This window comes from Geospiza fortis, unplaced genomic scaffold, assembly GCF_000277835.1.
Source record: "Geospiza fortis unplaced genomic scaffold, GeoFor_1.0 scaffold130, whole genome shotgun sequence".
NCBI classification, from domain to species: Eukaryota; Metazoa; Chordata; class Aves; order Passeriformes; family Thraupidae; genus Geospiza; species Geospiza fortis.
The window spans coordinates 12648288-12667088 of record NW_005054300.1 but is presented as its reverse complement, the minus strand read 5'-3'; the positions used below and the strand labels follow the sequence as shown (position 1 = coordinate 12667088).

General features: G+C 43.4%; 1 protein-coding gene across 1 annotated transcript in view; it reads left to right on the top strand.

Annotated features, from left to right (window-relative positions):
- Positions 1-18801, top strand: part of CAMK2G (calcium/calmodulin dependent protein kinase II gamma) — a 131492-nt gene that overhangs the window by 103237 nt on the left and 9454 nt on the right. The window contains exons 14-17 of the mRNA XM_031061782.1: positions 14034-14078; positions 14722-14770; positions 16780-16893; positions 18570-18695. Coding sequence (XP_030917642.1) covers positions 14034-14078; positions 14722-14770; positions 16780-16893; positions 18570-18695 — 334 coding nt within the window. The remainder of the gene's footprint in view (positions 1-14033; positions 14079-14721; positions 14771-16779; positions 16894-18569; positions 18696-18801) is intronic.

Here is an 18801-nt window from a genome sequence, read left to right as displayed (position 1 = left end):
CAGGAATTCCTTTTCCCATTTCTGTGATGTATGGAGAACTGGTCAGCAATGGATTAGAAAGACCAAGGACTTGCCCAGTTGTTACACATGCCTCTGACAAGTCTGTTCTGTTCAGTGCTTCTGACTGTGAAAATTGCACAGAGCAATTGTGAGTGCCTGATGATACAGCCAGCAGACCCCGTGGAAGTTTCTTGGTCTACTCACTTGGACAGATGTTGAAGGCTGAGCTGGGAAGAAGGGTGGGGAAGGAGGAGCCTCCAAATGTTCATGTTTGGACAGAACGGAAACTGAGGATTGTGTTAAAAGTTCAATTTACGTGCCTGAAGTTGAGGCACTCTCCTGTTCCCTTCTGAAAGGAATTTTTTTTCCCCCACTTCAATGTCACTCTTTGTGTTGCATGGTCATCATTTATTTCTGGTGGTCACACAGGCCCTTGCCAGGGCTCTGTTGTTGCAGGCAGCAGCCCTTTATTGTCTGGTACTGGAGGAGAGACAATTATAGGCTAGAGCATGGTCCTCCCCTAACTGTTCTGAAGGATAATTGTCTTCCACATGGAAAAGAAGAGTTGGGTTCATTTGCTTGCATTTTCCTTTGAAGACCAAACCTTTCTCCACAGCTGTTAGGTGGAACAGATCATCTCCTGGTTTAGCACTGTGGGCAGTCTTCATTCTCCCTGTGCTGGGGGCTGACATTCATACTGTAGGACCAGCACGCTTGTTCTCTCCTGCTCTCTGAGCCCTTTTCCATTTTAATGAGGCTTTGTTCCCAGAGGGCTCACAGTACAAGCAGGCTGCTGGAAAAAGAGGTGTTTTTAGAAGAGTTGTGTTTGTTTTCGGGACTCCTCTAATAAAACATGCATTCTTACAGTTCTGCAGTATTCTGCCCTATTGACATCCAGGTTTTGGGGTTTGTTTATTTTTGGATCAAAATGCTCTGTGAAAATGCTGTTCCTGCCCTAGGATTCTTGTCTTTGATATGTGCCTGCAAGAGTGAGCTTTTGGCCATTGCACCAGCCTGCCTCTCGCACAGACGTGCATTGAACACCTGCACACTAATACAGCAAGTGTGGTAGAGTTGTTGCATCTGTTGATATTTAAAACATTACAGTAGAATTCCAGTGGAATAAGAATGGATTATCCCTAATGTTGTGAAATGAGGACCAACAGGTGCTTGCTTCAAAATCCCAGCAAGGTGGGGGAGAGGTAATTGAAAAACCAGTAGGCATCAACATGTCTACAAAGTTTTATTACCTATCTAGATAAAAAATGGCTTTCTTCTTAGGATTCTTGATTTGTAACAAGCTTTCAGGGAGTGTCACATCTTGGGTTAAAATATTCAAAAAATGGACAAAGGATGTACACATAAATCTTGAGGCACAACTTCCTGGTAATGTAGTTACAAGGAGAGCCTGTATGTTAGAGCCTTCCAGCTCCATAGAAAGCTTGTGGTGTTTGGTTCATGGAGTACACAATGTCTTCCTCTGTGAAAAGGATAATTCTGGATTTACTTTTCTTCATCCCTTTGCAGTATGTGTTGCTCCTCAAATGTGTAATTGAATACTTTGATAAGATGGAAGGTATATTAGAGAGCATAGCATTCTCTGTTCATGGTGAATGAGATTGTCCTCAGGAAACTGCTGCTTCTGCAGGACACTGGAGACCTGCAGTGAAGAGTCCATGCAGCTTCCTCCCTCCAAAGGGTTACAGCAGTCTGGCTTTGCAGTGTGAACCTTGGTGTTGTCCATGAGGTGCATTGCTCATGTTCACCCTGGGCTGAGGGCCCCCAGGAGAGGTGTTTAAGCTTCCCATTTTCCCTAAATGGTGTCTACCTTCAGGTATGGATTTTGAGTCCTCATTTCTGTAAGTGTTAAAACTCAGAAATAAATAATGTGTTTCTTATTAAAGCTCCTGTTTGAGTTACTCTTCTGCTCAGTAATACAGACGTTTAAAAGTACAAGTTGTCTTCCCCCAATGCTAAGCTTGGACAAGACAGAGAATACATAATGGGCTGTGTGTGTTAGTAGGACATCCTTAACACTTCTGTTTTAGGATTTCAGTGTCTACATGCTTATCTCTTTCTTTGCCCTACTGTAATGGGCACTGCATCCCATTTGAAGTGCAGTCTTTTGCTATGTCCATTTGCTTGTTGGAACAGTACTGACCCATTGACTGCTGAGAACAGGCTTTGTGCTGGTCACTGTCTGGTTGGTGGCCTCACCATTGTGACCAGCATACTTGTCACATGTTGCTCCTTATGCAGAGAACACGTAATTTTAGCTCCCCTCACTTTCTCACCCTGTACAGTTCTGACAAACAACTTGTGCCAGTGTCTGGTTGAGGTAAGAGCATCTGGTCTTACTTGTGGCAAACAATGATTTTCTGCCCATTGCAGTAGTGCAGAGCACAAATACCGTGGCTTGAACACCAACCAGATTTTCAGTTTTGTGGTATCCTTTTCACTCCCACTTCCTATATAAATTATTCTACATCCAGTCTAGGTTTAGAACAAGCACTGCATGCTGTACTTCTAACTGGAGTCTGCTGCTGACCACATGCCATCTGGTTAGCCTGTTTCTCATGTTTCCTCCAGATAAGAAGACTGGTTTGTTTGATTGTAGAGTTTTCTGTTTGTCTCTTACAACGTTTTTGGAAATCAACTCTTTATGGAGATTTGAGAGGAAATATATTTCAGTTTCTTCATTGGTTTTATCTGATCCAGGGTGACTATGCACTATAAGAGAGTTGTCACAGATATCCACAAAGAAGATAAGAATTGAAAGAGTATTTCTTCCACAAATAGATTATTAGACTAGTGAAAAACTTAATGGCTTTAAAGACATTGAGAAAAAAGCACCACCAGTTTGTGATAATTTACTTTCTGTTCAAAGTAACTTTCCCTTTTTTTGGCTGGTATTCAGAGCTGACTGTGCTAGAATTCCACATTGTTTGACAAGGATAGTAGGAATTTCTATTACATAGTATTACACAAGCTTGAGTGAGACATATACATCTTTCTCGAGTTTTATTCCCAGTAACTCCATGAAAATGTGTGTTGGTGAATTTCTGATGCAAGGTACAGCATGTACTTGCTGACTTAGCATAAATGAGAGAGGAATGATTTGGTAGTCGTACGAGGTGATAGGAGCATCTAGCGTGAGTTGTGTTGAGCTGATACTAAAAAAAAAAGCACAATTATTGTTTCTCTAGCTCAAATAGGCTCAAATCCTTTGCTGAAGAAAGTTTAGCACTAAAGCAGTGAGGATGCATGCATTTTACTTGGATCAGACCATCTTGGAAGGCAGTGGGAGGCGTTTAAATCAGGAGGGGAGGACAGGAAAGATACTCTTTTTTAAAATTCCAATACTAGTGTGTCCACACTGGGGTTATTTTGATAAATTTCCATAGATATGACTGCCCGCTCCAGCAAATTCCTTTCCAAATTTTATTTGAAGCATTCCTGGTTTTCATTTTGCACTGTTGCTTCTATTTCAAGTACTAATTCTGCTAATTGGTAGATATTTCATCAGCTTGGCACTTGAGAACTTTTCCATTATCTTAAATAATGAATGATTTAAACTGCCTTGAATCTTAAATTCTGCCTGCTCACCAAACCTTTGTAGTGCTGCACTCACTTTCTTCAAGCAGAATTTGGATCCAAGCTGTTGGAGTAGCAGCAGGAAGGCCCAAGTTTTCTCCCCAAGGAATGTGGTTTTCTGCTTTCAAATCCAGAAAGTGAGGCTAGAAGATACTAGTGACGAGTTGCAGAGCCCCTGTAATACCACCTATCTTGTGGTCATCTCTGTAGGTCCCAGGTATTTTTTTAAGATTCTAAATTTATGAGCAACATTGTGCATCTACCATTAAAAAATTTACTTTAGATACTTTCAAATCAGATTTATTTGCTTTCTTGTTCCCCTTTATGACTGTTATGTGGAGTTGTCATCTACTGCAAGGTGAGAGGGGTTAAGGAGTGGGCTGGGGTAAACATCTGGATGAAGATTAAGGACCCTTTATGCTGAGTGTCCTTCCTCTAAGCTTGTCAGGGTCTGGGCTCCCTGTAGTGAGTGTTACACTGCTGACTTTTTTTTTGTCTCTGGGTAGCACTTGAAAGAGTCATGTTCCCTTTTTTCCAAAGGGGTATTTTACTTCCTGCTGGTGTGAGAAGTTGTGTGTGTTACCAGTTCTAGCAGGGCCTGTAAGACCCATTTCTATAATCAGAATTTTTTAATGCACTAAGTCTTATTTTCAGTTAAGCATGTAATGGTAATTATTTTTAATTGATCCTTCTCTCATTTCTTTGTCAGTTTCTTTTCTTCTTTCTTGTTTACTTCTGACCACTTGGGTTTGTGACTATGATTTACAAAATTATATCAATAATGTTCTTCAGGCCCACTGTAACACTATGTGGATAGTAAATTGTGGAGCATGCTGTGGGGTGCAGGAGATTTTAACAGCATTCACTTGCAATGCTCTGCCAAGTCAGTTATTTTCTACCTTGTCTTTCTGCCACATGCACTCTGTTTTCTTTCCCAGTAAAAGCTGAATAGCGCAGCTGAAAGGAGAACTCGACTGAAAGAGGAAAAATCCATTTGTTTGGTTTAACAAGGTTAATGTTCTAAAATCTGCCCTATGTGTTACATAACTGCAAAGAGGTACCAAATGCCATTTGTTCTGCTGTTTGTAAGAAATATTGCAGTAAGTGTACATTTTATGCCTGATGTGTATCACTTTCCCTGCCCTTTGCCCAGTAAAGAGTATGTGGGGAAGGAAGGATGCTCTGTAAACTGGCATGGCTGCTGGGAAGCAGTTGGTGAAAGCATGCCTTAAACAGAGAAGGCACAGTAGCAAGGTAAAGCAGCCTATAAAATCTGCAAGTGTCAAGTAACATTCACACAGTGACCAACAGGAGTTAATGCTCCTATCTCTGTATCTGGACTTGTTATAATCTTAAAGCCATACTGTTTAAAGTATAACTGATTGTTTTGGTGAAGCTAAACAGGGAGAGCACAAGTTCATCTGAACAGCAGAGTTTTGTGCTGAACTGTGTTATGCAAGACACCTGGGGAGTGCTTTAGATCTGTTTAAGTGCTGACATCCAGTAGCACATTATATCCATCTTTGATGCAGTCAGTTTTTTCACTGCATTGTTGTAATGCCTGGAAATACCAATTGAGATCAAGGGTCCAGTGTGCTTAGCTAGTGGTGGCTAAGCAGAAAATCCCTGCCTCTTAGCTTACGATTTAAATAGACAAGCTGACAAAAGGGCAAGAGAGAAGATGGATTGACAAAGATTAAACTATTTGCTCAGCATCACACAAAAAGGCTAAAGCAGAAGTAGAAATAGGACCTCAAATTTGCTGGTTCAAGATGACTCTCACTATGATGATCTGCTTTTAGTTCAACTTTTTTTTCCTACCTTAAGTTCTGAAATGACTATCCTATCCATAGAAATATGAGTTGCTGCAAGCATGATATTTTAACATAAATATTGTCAGTATCAGACTGGGGGAGAACTGCATGTAGAAGATGGAAACACAGAAAGCTGTCATAAAAATAAAATAGCCATGTTAAGTTCCTGGGACTGTGAATGGGACCTTGCTTGGGACCACTCTGCTTATTATAGTATGTTTTAGTATGTGCTGTGGAATGATTTACATTCACTGTTTCTAGTATTGCTGCCGTGCTGAAGAGAAAGTGATTCTTCAGATTGTCTTCTGTCACCTGCTGACTTCTGTTGATTGTTACCTAAAGCAAGACTGTTCTTTAAGTTTCACTGTAGAAAATCTGCTCCTGTTTGAGAGATGAACACCTAAAATTCACACACATAATAAAAATAGAACTATAACAAATATTCATCCCTAGGTTTGTTGTCTGTAGTGCTTTGGGAGAATGTTTGGTCACTCAGGTGTAGGGCAACCCTTCAAGTGATCAGTGAGGTGCTTTACCATAGGCTGTGTCTGCCTTTAACAATTTTTTCATTCCCTGGGACATCTCTGCCCTGCCTAGTAGTTCTTAGAGGGTTCTGTGTTTTGCTAAGTTGCAGTCACATTACAAGAAGAACAAAAAGCTTTGCTCACTCAGCTAGTCACCTTGGGAAGGTAACAATAGATGGTTCTGATGCAGCTGTTAAGATGTACTGGGAGATTGATCTGGTTTAGTAACTTCCTTGTGTATGATCTGACTTAATAAATTTTGATGCTTTAGCACTTCCTACCAGTGCCTCATGTTGGCATTATCTAACCTGTCTTTTGTTTTTGTAGTACTTTCATGCTCTGGTCATAACACAGACCTCACTCCCTGCCCTTTTCATACTGCCAACCTAGCTTTTGTTCCCTGTGTTATTATAGTAGCCATAGTATAGCATAGAATAATGTAGTATATATAGTATTAATATATTATAATTAATAGATTATTAATACAATAATATAGTATATATAGTATTAATGCGCTTTCTGGGATTTCTACGCTACATCATGCACTGTAATAGACTAACACTGTTTTAAATTTAGCTTGTACTCTAATTAAGTTCTGATCTGCAGAGGGTTCTGTTTCCTCCTGTGTCAGTGTTACTTGTGCCTCTGTGTAGGAGGGTGATTGTTTTCCTATTGAACCTTTTGCTTGTATCTTAACGTTTTCTGTCCGTTTTTTCTTTTGTAACTTACTGGAAGTCTGTATGAATTTCAAATGAGATTATCTTTCTTAGAGACAGGTTTACCTCAATATCCATATAGTTTCTTTTTGTCTGCTGCAATTTACAGGATGCATTAAAAATAAAAACTGCTTTTTCATTGTTGTGAATTTCCACAAATTCCCTGTTGTGATAGTGTACGAGGATTTCTCTGGGTTGATGGCAGTCTAAGCATTGTATTCATGCACTGGTAGTAGATGCTATTTTAGTTCTAGCTTGAGGAAAAGCCTGTGGAGAAGCTAAATTGTCCTGAAAGAAATGAGAGGGAACACAAATTTGTACACCATGTAATGGCAAGCCCTGTGTTGTGCCTCCATGAAATGGAAGATTTGTAAGCCAAATGGTGAACAGATCAGAGTCTGTCTGTTCTGGAATTAAAGATCAGATGAGGCAGAAGCTTTGCTAGTTTGAGTCTGGTCATGCAGTGCCTGTGTGACTGTGTATGGTGTGATAAGGAATGTGGTTCTGGGTATGAGGTGAACATGGGCACTTCTGCTTTCAAACACATGCCAGTGTGTGTGTGTGTGTTTGAGCTCTGCTCTGAGGACAGCAGGGATGAAGGCAATATTCAAGGTAAGAGCTGTGAAGGCTCAGTAAGTGTATAAGTGGGGAGCTACAGCTCCATGGCCTGTTCTCTGTTCACAGGCTACTCCAGGGGGTGCTGTGGTTGTGTGCAGGAGTCCAGAGCTGCAGGGCTGAGCCCACACCATCGTGGGTTTTGACTGACATGAGGTGTGCTGTGCTACCACTCTGTGGGCTGGACTGTAGTAAGCAGCAGATAGCCTAGATAGTACCAAAGGAGGAGGGCAGATGGAAAATATACATGGGGACAGCAAGGGGAAGGCATAGCATTGTAATGGTGAAAGACCTGCCAGGCTTAGCTTGAACTGGATGACACTAAGAGTTTAGTGAAAGAGGAGGGAAATGCATGCTGAACCTCGTTTACTCCAATTTGGTGTGAAGGTGTCTTTGAAGATGACTGAAGATGCCATTGAACAAGAGTAGAGTCCAAGAAAGTTGAGTAGTGTTTGAACCTGTTTGTTCTTCTCCCAGTATCTGAGAGTGCAGTGTTCTGGCTTTTGAGTGCTTCTGTCTTTCTTGTTTGAGCATTACCTCTCCAATCAGGCCCAAATTTCATGTGAGGGAGTCTTTCTCTTCCCCATGCTATGCACACAAGTTCCCTCTTCTTTCTGTAGTCCCTGCGTGTGCCTTTCTGTTGTGGCCTCCTCCCTACCCTCTAATTTGAGTTGCAAAGACACGCTGCGTTCTCCAAATGTGAACACACGGGGTTTCTGCCTACCTCTTCATTTTGGCTGGGGAAGCTGCCCCATTTTCTGAGGTGGGAGAGCACAGAGAGACACGTCCTTGTATCCCACATCTTGTGCACATATATTGCTCTCTGTTCTCCCCTTATATCAGTGTGAGGGGCACCTACATTCTGACCTCAGTGTTTGAGGAGATGGGGGTCTTCAGCCTTGCCCTTTCCTCTGGTGTGTAGTTGTGTGCTTTAATGGAGACTTTTCTCTCTGTTCCTTTTTTCCGTGTCTGTGCATTTCTGCTGCTGCTTATACCTGCCTCAGGGGAGCATTATTGGCAGGGGGGCCCTTGCTGGCACACTAATGTGTGAATAGTTTCTGTGCTTTTCTTCTCATCTGAGCTCCAGTGTGCATTTGATGGTGAGCACCTCCCGTAAGCTGCCTGCGATTCGTGCCTCCGCCATTCTCCATGCCATGCACGCTCGGCTTGTGCTCATCACCCTACATAGCATGTCCGTGCCAGGGGGTGGCCGGGGGGGTCAGTGTGCACCCAGGGGTCCATGTCCTCACAAAAAGGGCTCTGTGATCCTCTGGCCACATACAGCTCCCATTTTGTGCAGAAAATCCAGCTGCTGGCAATTCAGTTTGACTTTGCCTGCTCTGAGTGTGAAACGAAAAAAGACAGAGGTTCTCCTTGGCTCAGCAGAGCAGGTGTGTGCCTTCCTGGACAGGAGGCTTTGTCATTCTGTTGCAGAGGTGCCAAAAAGAGCAACAGGTGCTTTGCCTGGTGTTGGTGCTGTCATCTTTCGTAGAAGTCTTGCAGTGTAGAACAAACTGGGAGTCACTCCAAATGTGGCAGAGACTGATGGGGCTCCACTGTTCAGATGAAATGTGTGGGCACAGCACCACTGGGCAGCTCAGAGCTGCCCGGTCATTTCTTTTTTTAGCATACTTACTGAAAAGGTTTGTTCAGAGCCTTTATGATCCAAAACTTCCTTTTGTTCTGATCTTGTTTGTGTATCCTAGCATGACCAAATACCCAGTAACTGCCCCCCTGTCCTGTTCATTTCCTTTTTCATCCATCAAGGTGTTTGACATTTATAGAATTTGTTAAATAAATAGTCAAATCCACTCTCAAGGGTCCAAAGAGGAAATTGGCCAGTGTCATATTGTCAGAAGTCATACACAGCCCAATGACACGCTTTAACACCAAGATATTAACAGTAACCAAAGGACAAGAATTAGTTATTGTATTATCTCCTATGGACAGAAAAATAGCAGAAAATATTTCTTCCGTTTCAGATAGAGGTGGGAACGTTACAGTACCAAGACAGCAGAATAATTGTTTTTACATTACTATTTGTAATGTACGATATTTCTCCTCTTCCTCCTTCAATGACACCTTAAAACTGTGTAAAAACCCAGAAAAAAAGTAATCCCAAAGTACTGCTTGGAAAATCTGAAGTGAGTGACTGACTTTTCACCAGCCCTGCCTTTATGTGGGGCAGAAGTTCACTTTGCCTTTCTTGCCCTTCTGCCAGCAATTCTTAAATTTGCCCACTGCCAGCAATACTTAAATTCCCTTTGCATATTGTTTTAAAGCAGCTGGGATATGTAAACCACGTAAGCGTCAGCCTTTGAAAACATGGAAGCAGTGAAAGTGGCTGAATAACCAGAGACAGCCCATGTATTGGTAGTTCGTTTCTTTTAGTTGGCTACGTGTGTGTGTCCCTACAATATGAGCACTGGTCTGTTTTCCTTCTCTTGCACCCTGTGTGTTGCTCATGCACATGGAAGCAGTGAAAGTGGCTGAATAACCAGAGACAGCCCATGTATTGGTAGTTCGTTTCTTTTAGTTGGCTACGTGTGTGTGTCCCTACAATATGAGCACTGGTCTGTTTTCCTTCTCTTGCACCCTGTGTGTTGCTCATGCCTGTCTGTCTGTCTGTCTGTTGTCGAGCTCAGGAAATGTTGCCAACTGCTGTGCCAAAACGAATTGTGTTACAGATTTTAAGAAGGACCTAGCACCTTTTTTAGGTGAATGGGCTTCTTTTAACTTGTGTAGTACAGAATTACCAAGGATTGTACCCTGGCCAGTGACTGATGTTGGCTGGCAGCCGGGGGGGAAGGAGGGGTAAGAGCTGGCTGTGCTGCCTGCACCTCTGGGAAGGAAAGGCCGGCTTCTTCCAGGGAAGAGCATGTGGTTAGATGGCCACATGATGTGAGTGTGTGCAGGAAGCTCAATATGTCAGATACCTTCCTTCACCTGAAAAAGAGCTGTGAAAAACATGCAGGCTCAGCTGCCTCCAATTTCATTGGGGCACTATCCTGCCGTAAAATGCTATCCAATTCTGGACTAGCAAACTTGGTTGTCTTCAGCCCACTGGCTGGGGAAGAATATTGTGGGTGAGCTGGGTGCTCAGTGCAGACTGGAGGGTAGGCTGTGTGCTTTGAGTATATGAGGCTTTGCACTTTATAAGGCAACGTAACACTCCTAACGGGCTGTTGTCAACTTTTTATTTGGAACAGTGGCTTCATGGATGTTTGTTTAGGTTTTGGTCATTTTGTTGATTTTTTTTCTCATTTGGCCTTAGTTATAAAGCCTTCCAAAACAGTGGAATTATTTTTGTATAGCTTCTTCTGTGCTAATTTTATCTTCTTATCCCAGTGAGCTAAGAAAAATGGGTTACCTTCCTCTCATTGGAAGAGGTTTGGAAGATAGATCTCTGCATCTCTTCAGATGACTATTTCTGAAGAAGTACAAAAGCCTCAGTGCTGTGTGGAGAGGTGGACCATTGTCAGAAGCTTGTGCCACAAAATAGCTTGGGATTAACTTTTTCAGGTTGATCTGTCTCTTTGACATCTACAGCAACCTGTCATCTCTTCTGCCATTAGGCTGGAAAGACATGCATAAAACAAAACTCTTGGAAGGCCAGAGTCTCAGGACAATGCAGGGATGTATAGAAAGAGGCAGCAAACCATAATTTCTGTGGTATTTCTCCTTTCTTAGGTTGGTGTTTGAGTGTAAATGTTTGGGGTTTTTTCCCACAGACTTCTAAAGAGTTCATTTCTGCCTCTCTTTCTTCTACTTCTTCCCCTCTCCATGTGCCCTGTCTTCGTCTTTTGTTTCTCCTCTCTCCCTCTCCAAAATGGATAGTTAAGCCAAGACTCGTTGCTTGTGAAGAAAAGCTGAATTGTTAGTAGGTGTTTGTTAAGTCTCAGTCTTATAAGATCTGTCACTGGTTAACATAATTATACCTTTGGCAGATGTTTTCCAGCTTAGCATTTGACTTCTCCATTCTTTGTGGTGTTTGTGGTGTGGTGATGAGGGCCTGATGTTTTGCAGTATGAGTTTGCACTCTCTGAGTGGGATAGAGAGCCACTGCAACAAAGGCACACTATTGTGAGCTCCCATCAGGTGCCCTGATCTATAAACTGAGGAGTGGGAGCGAGGCTCCTGCAGACTCAATTTTGACCTTGCTGCTGGCATCTAGCAGCAAAAGAATCGTAGCCTGGTGTGGGGGTCACACATGTGCTGGATTTGTGGGCTAGGAACCCTGTAGTTATGGATAGGTTTGACTTCCTACAGACATAGACTTGGTTCCTGACATGCATGACTCAGTGGGATGATTCTTTTCAGCAAGCTGGTGATGGCCTCACTGTTGTGCTGTATGAATGCAGAAAATGGAGATTTTATTCTTCTGCCACAGCTACAAGAGAATCTGAAGAGGGGATAGATGAAAAGCTGCTGAGCGTCATCCAGAGAACTTCCTACTTGTGGAACTATATGGCTTTTTCTTTATGTCCCAATCCCATTCCTTTCAATATTTTGGTCCTGAAGTCTCTTTGTTCAGGTTATAGCAGGGATACAACATATCATATGTTACTTTTTCTCTACCTTTTCTAGGGCTGACCACACTTTTACTTGGCTCAATAGATTCCCTGGAACTCTTGCCTAGAACTGTTTCTGTACATTTTGGGACGCCTCAGATTTGACTCCCATTTGTGCCCTGTTTGAGACCATGACTACTGTGTGTCTCTCACTTCTGTAGTCTCTTTGTCTCAGGACAGCTGCCATGTCTCATTTTCCTTCACCAGATATTTTTTGTTAGTGGTCATTGCAGGATTCTCTCCACCCCTTTAGGCTGCTGCTTTTTTGCCTTCTGATTTCCTTCCTTATAGCTCTAGCAGTCCATTTACATTTGAATTTGGGTACACCCCTTACAACTTCTGTTGCCTGTGGGGGAAGAATGATGTCCAGAAACTGGGGCAGCACTCCTCCTTCCTCCCTCTTCTTGGTGACTGAGCTTGTGGGGAGGGTCGGGTCTGAGGAGGTGGTTGGGGTTGAAGCAATACTGTCATTTTCTTGCTGCCTCTGCTGCCCAGCATGGGAACTAAAACCATGTTTTTCTGTCTCAGCCACAGAGCAACAACAAAACCAGTATAGTAAGCACTGCAAAAGAAACACCCCCAGTGCAGACGTCCATGGTATCTTCCCCAACCGCTATTTTTTTTTCCTGTTTGGTTTAATTTTGATTCTGTCCTCTCCCCTTCTCCTCCCAAAACCCTTCCCGAGTGCTGCTTGTGCCACTCTGTTTCAGCTTATGTTTTGGCTTCGTTCTGTCTGTGTCCCTGTGCTGCTGTGGGGCCTGATCACAGCCTCACAGGCTTTGGGATGGCGGTGCTGAGCAGAGCTGTGGTTGGATGTGGGGATCGCAGCTTGCCTGGACTTCCCCATGTGCCACCCCTGTATAGTTCTGTGTGTCCTGTTATACTGTTCCTGCTGGCTTTGGGGAGGATGGTTTTGAAGAAGAGAGTGTCAAGCTCCATCCACTCTCCAACACTCTGGAAATGGAGGATGGACTTCAGGACACCAGAGAGGAAAGGGCAGACAAAGGGTTTTTAGAAGAATCCTTTGCTGGCCTATTTGGCCTGCTCAGTTGAGTGGCTGATCTCCTGCAACTCACTGACTTGCTGGGCTGGCACTTCCTGTTTGGCCTGTGTGCAAGCTCTACAGTGCCAGCACAGTGCCAGTGCCAAGTCCATTGAATGGCACAGCTTGGGTGTGTGGCCTGCCTCAGTACCCGTGGAATCAGGCAGCAGAGCAGCAGGTGGCAGAGGCAGATGGGAGAGTGTGCAGCACTGCCCAGCGCTGTCCCTGATGCCCTTGCTGAGCCACCCAGCAAGAACAGCAGTGGGAGGAGATGGTGCAAGATCCTGAAGTCTTGTCCTGGTAATGAAGGGATGAGTGCAGGAGCTAGTTAGCGCCCATAGGCCTGGTAGCTGCTCTTTGTTGTCTGTCTCTGGAGAGTTGGATTTGGCATTTTTGGGGCATGGGAGGGTGGGATTTGGTGTTGGGGTTTTTTTGTTGTAGAATGAAGGATTCTTGGGACACTTCATAATTTTCTGCTTTCCTTTCACTAGTTTTTTCATTATGTTTTTGATATGGAGAGAGCCTTTCTAAATTATTAAATATGGTTATTGTTGAAATTGGAGCTCATTTCAGAGGTTTTTAGAAAAATGTGCCTTTTTTCACAGTTCCTTAGCAACTCCTCTCTGAGAGGCATTGAGGTGGTCTGGCTCATACTATTTTTATTATGGAAATTATGAATGTCCCTTTTTTAGGGTAAAATACCGAGCAACCTTTCCAAAAAACTGGGAGACAAAGGCCCCAGCCCAGTACTATCCTTTCTTTCCCCTTTCCTCTTCTGAAGCATTTTCGAGTGAGGATGCTCCTGAGGGGTCATTACCTCATGAATGGCTGCAGAGGGTGCAGACTGGCTGCTTGGTTGCCCCCTGGTGTCTGTGGCAGCCTGGTTCACTGGAAGTGAATTGGGAATTGGGTGCAGCTGCAGGGAAGCTGGGGGCTTTGTCTCCTTGTGACTGTAGCTTTAGTGCAGCCTCTCTCTTAATGAAACCTGTGCAGGAAGTGTGTGCGCACGCATGCGGGCACACGTGTGCTGTTTGGAGTTCGTGGTTTGATTTGACTTTTTTTAATGTCAGTCACCTTTTCTCCACTTGCTGGGGAGTGAAAGTGAATTAGAGAATGCTTTGGAACTAGAGTTTAATGATTCTTCCATCCTTTCCTAGGAGCCTCAAACAACTGTTGTCCATAATGCTACAGATGGCATAAAGGTAAGGGATGGGAGTGTTGTTAGAAAAACCTCTGCTTCTCTCTTGTTCCTGTCTTCATGTGTCTTAATTCAGTTTCTACCTTTCCAATGTCTGGTTTGTAGCATGCTCCTGAATACTGCTGACAATAGACTAGGAGGGTTGTGTTATATGGCTGTGGATCTCTGAAAGAGGCTGAGTAAAAACAACTGTTCAGATAGTAACACATCTTTCCTATTGTGGTGTATAATCACCACTCTTTTTCATATGTGGGATAGAAAAGGAGATACAGGCACTTATACAATTTTTTTTTCTTCTGCAATTGGACACTTTCTCTGAGAAAGCCTAGGAGCCCTTCTTTAGCTTCTTGTGGATATTCTTCTAAACAGAAGCAACTCTCATTAGCTTTAATTTGACAGAGTTTGGTAACTTCCACACTTGTAAAAGTTCTGGGTTAAGAGCTCGAACATGCAAAAGCTGAGCAGAGATGCTGTTATGTTATGCTTTGTATTTGGCCTGCTTACATTCAAATCTTCCTTGTATCATCCTCTCCCTTCCATCCCTGCCAATGTTTTTGTGCTTTTCCCCATCTTTCTTCACAAAGAAATCAAACTATTTGCTCACTCCTGACTGCTGATGCCTGGTAATGCTCTGTTCTGCCGTGCAGGGTTCCACAGAGAGCTGTAACACCACAACTGAAGATGAGGATCTGAAAGGTAGGTATTTTGCCTGTAATTTCGAATACAGCTAAGTGTAGGCAAGGGATTCTAGAGATTCAATCATTGCCTTGAACTAGCTTCCCAGATTTCTGTGTCTGACTCAGTTCATAAATTCGCCATGACGCTGTCATTCCTGTCACAGTGGGACCATGCACTGGGGAATCGTCTGACTTGGCCTCTGTGGTATATAAACACTGAGCTAATTTGTTTTTGTCTCAGAGTTGGAATTCTTTTCTTGCGTATATCATAATCTGTTCATCTCCAGTTCATTTCTAGGTGTGGAAAATCCCTACGAGTCCCTTGAGGTTTGAACTCTGCTTGTGTTTTTCTGCTTCCCTGTAGATTACAGAGAGTTGAAACCTCTCTGTTACTACTCAGACTCCCTTTTCACCCCTTTCTGGGAATATCTTCTGTGACATGCAAACACTTCCCTTGTTATTTTTTCTCTTTGGGTCTGTTTTTTTAAGATGAAGATCATTCTGAGCCTGTTGTCCTTGACTGAGATATCAGTAGAGAGAGAGGCTGAGATTTCATATCTTTCAGTGACCATATCATAAATATCCTGTGCTTGTAAACCTCTTAAATGAAGGATCTCCAAGTTCCATATCTGCTCATGTTGTTTGAGCAGCTATCTTTTGCCTAACCTCCCTAACGAAGGATGAGCAGACATCTTCCTGAATAAACAAGTTTGAGATAGTTGAAGGTAGTTTGCATTCTGAGACAAATGTGTTAATAACTTGCATTTTGAGGCAGAGCTATTCTTTCATTCTCCATGTAGTTTATCTGAGTTACAGGGAAAAATCAGTGCTGACCCTGTGATGTAGCAGCAATGTCTGCCTCTGTCAGTGGGGTAATTCCTGATGCTTTTCCTGTGGCTTGTCACAAGCTGCTGGCTCCTCTTCTAAGGAATCACAGGGAGCAGAAACACATGCTAGTGAGTGAATGAGCTCTGCAATACAGATTGTTTGAGATAAGACCTGGCCTCATTATAGGACAGTGTTCTAGCTCCCACCTTTTTGCCAAAGAGTAAGCTGTGGTTTAGGAATCTGGCTTTGAGTGATGGGAACTGGATGGGTTTCATAGTGCAGTTATAAATTTGATTTATCAGCTCTTCTGGATAGCTATCCAGAGCTGGTATTTGTCCAGAACCTTGTCTCCTGTGGCACTTTTTATTCTGGAGAGGTTCCATGGTTGAGCTAGCTGAGCCAATGGGTGTTGTAAGTCAGGAATACAAATGCTACAAGGAAAAGAAGTCTAGGACTGGAACAGAAGGTGTGTAGGAAGAAAGGCAGCTGGTCAGTGTACAGAGTTGTATATGGCTACATTGCTACAGATCAAAACTGTGTTTTGGTTTTTTTGGCAGAGGTTAGAAAATTTTGTTATGATTTAATAGAAGGGAGCGTTTGAATGGTGATTTGCACAGTAGTGATTTGTGCTGTGGCCAGCTCTGGTAATTTTAGTTCTCCAGTTTTAAGTGTAGCTGTATTCACCAGTGTTCTTTTTCAATTCTTGCCCTTCCACATTTTAAGATAAGCAAGCACTTGAGCAAAACTAAGTAGACCAAAAGGTTTGGGAGTGTTGAAGTTCTCAGTGTTCTGCATAGCCGTGACTCTCGGAAAAGGGAAGTGCTTGTGCAGTTCCTCTGCCAGCTTCTTGTTTTAAATAGACACCAGGATACACAGATCAGCTCTGCTGTGCTGTAGGGGACGTTATCTTTATCCTTCAGTGACAGTTGCCTCGGGGATATGTTGTTTCCACTGTGGTGGGGCTAAAGGCAGTGTGTGTCGTTGTTCTTCCTCCGCCCCCCTGCCCTTGTGTCATTCTAAATTGCACAGCAGGTTCATGTTGTCGAGCTGTCTACTTGGCTTTGCCCTGGAGGATACTCCTGCATGTTTTGTGCCCAGCATTGTGGTTTCTTTAATGTTCTCCTATTTACTTTCTCTTTTTTTATTTACTGAACTTGCGTGTTTTGTTTGTGTTTGTGTTTTAATTCCCTGCCATGCTAGCTCCCCCTCTCTCCACCGGGGACGGCAGCTCAGTGCTTGAAGGACGGAGGCACAGTGAGAGCAAAACACAGACTGAGTCCATGCAGTCCCAGCTTTCTCTCTGTTTCTCAGCCAGTAAGTCCAGGGGTGCAGTGCTTCACAGCATCTTTTTCTCACCCCTTCCTCCACCCTTCCCATTTCTCCTTACCTAAGATTTTTCCTTTCCTCAACTTCCTTCCAATGTGTTGATTTTCCATTTCCAGTGTTCCAGAATACAAAGAAATCATCTCCCTTCCTGCAAAATACCCTCCTTTGCACACTGAAATTTTCCAAACATTTCATTCCCTTTCTGGAAAAAAAAACAAAAAAACAAACAAACCAAAAACCAGAACCTCATCCTAGCTAATTTCATTCTCTTGCTTTCATCTGGGTGAGATGTGGAGTTCTGTGCAGAGGCATTGCCTTTTGGGGTTTCCTTGGGCAAGTCACTGCATCTCTTAGCTTTTCTTGTGGTAAATGGGGTCAGTGGTGCAGGTCTGCTTATGTACTTATGGAGGGAATGCATGAGACTGAATTCAGTCTCACTGGTCAGAACTTCTGAGGACTTCTGACATGGATGATGCTCAGAAGTACCAAAGGAACAAAAACCATTTTTTCAGACTACTTTAAGGTGCTTTGAAAGGGAGGCTGTGGCTCCTGAAAGACCCCAAAGCATTTTTTAATCCATTATCAGGTGCTTTGAGTGAAAAGTCTGGGATAATTTTGGCTCTGAAGAGCATTTGTCTGTCATGAGCTTTATCTGGTGTGTTTGTCTTCAGCTCAGTTAGCTGGTACTATGGTTAGTCTATGAGTTATGGTAAATTCTGCTTGATATCTCCTGAACTTGCTAGCTCTGTAGAGGAGCCTGTGGCTGAAAAACTCTGAAAAATGCATATGAAAAAAGCTATTAGGTTGGAGAAAATCTAGGTGGAACTCACAGCCTTTCTCCTACACACATACTGTACTAGCTGCCTGACTTTAAAGCAATAGTAGAAGGATCTTTAGCATGAGCTGGGAACATCTGGAATATTTGATTCTGTTCAGGTCACTCTAGGAAGGAAGAACCAGATGTGTCCTCTTCTGTCTGTTCCTGTGGTATTTCCCTGGTTTTCTACACACAGTACCAGTATCTCATATGATGCAGCAGTTGGAGTGTCTCTGTTAGTAGCTCAAAGTATGAAGTAGCTCAAAGGATGTCAGACCGCTGGTTTGTAAGGTGCAATAGGAAAGGTGTTTTGCCTAGCTAGAATGGAAGGGAAATGATCTCTTCTGAAGTCCTTTTTGCTGTGAGCTGTCCATCACTGCTCTCTTATTAATTCCTTCCTCTTGCTGATAGCAAGGCCCTGCTTGGTACACTGAGGAGTGCTGAATCACCTCTCTGCCAAGTGGGTCAGTGTTCTCCCACTTCACTTCCCTCCAAGCTGAGATGTGCAGTGATTTGGATATCCCTGCTTTCTTTAACCCCATCTTGTACTTGCCCTTGTGCTGCTGTCACTACTCCGACCACTGTTTTAGGTCGCCCTCAAACTTCTCCAGCACTGGTGCAATTCCTGTTGTGCTTTTTGCACCAGTGCCGGGTGGCCCCTGCCAAGCAGTGTGTGGCCCAAGTGATGTGACAGAGGCAGGAGAGCAGGTAGAAGTTACTGGGATGCGGATGTATCTGTGTGCTGACCGGGGCTGGGGCTGTGTGTGTCTGTACTTCTTTGTTGGTTTTTATTTTACTTTCTAATTTTTGTCTGTTTATTATTTTAACGCTTACATTTGTTTTGCAGCTACACAGTCTTGTGAAGAGAAGCTCCATGCCTGGGACAGCCCAGGGCAGACATTGGAGTTAGAGCGTGCTCGGTCGGAGCCTTTGCTAACTCCAGTAGTTCCCTTTGTACTTAACCGAGCACCGTGTAAGTTAGCAGCTGGGTAGCAGTAGTGGAGTAGTGCAACTCACACTAGTTACCCTAGATGTAAAGTTCCCTCCTCTCTCTCCCTGTCCCTCACCCCGTCCGTCCG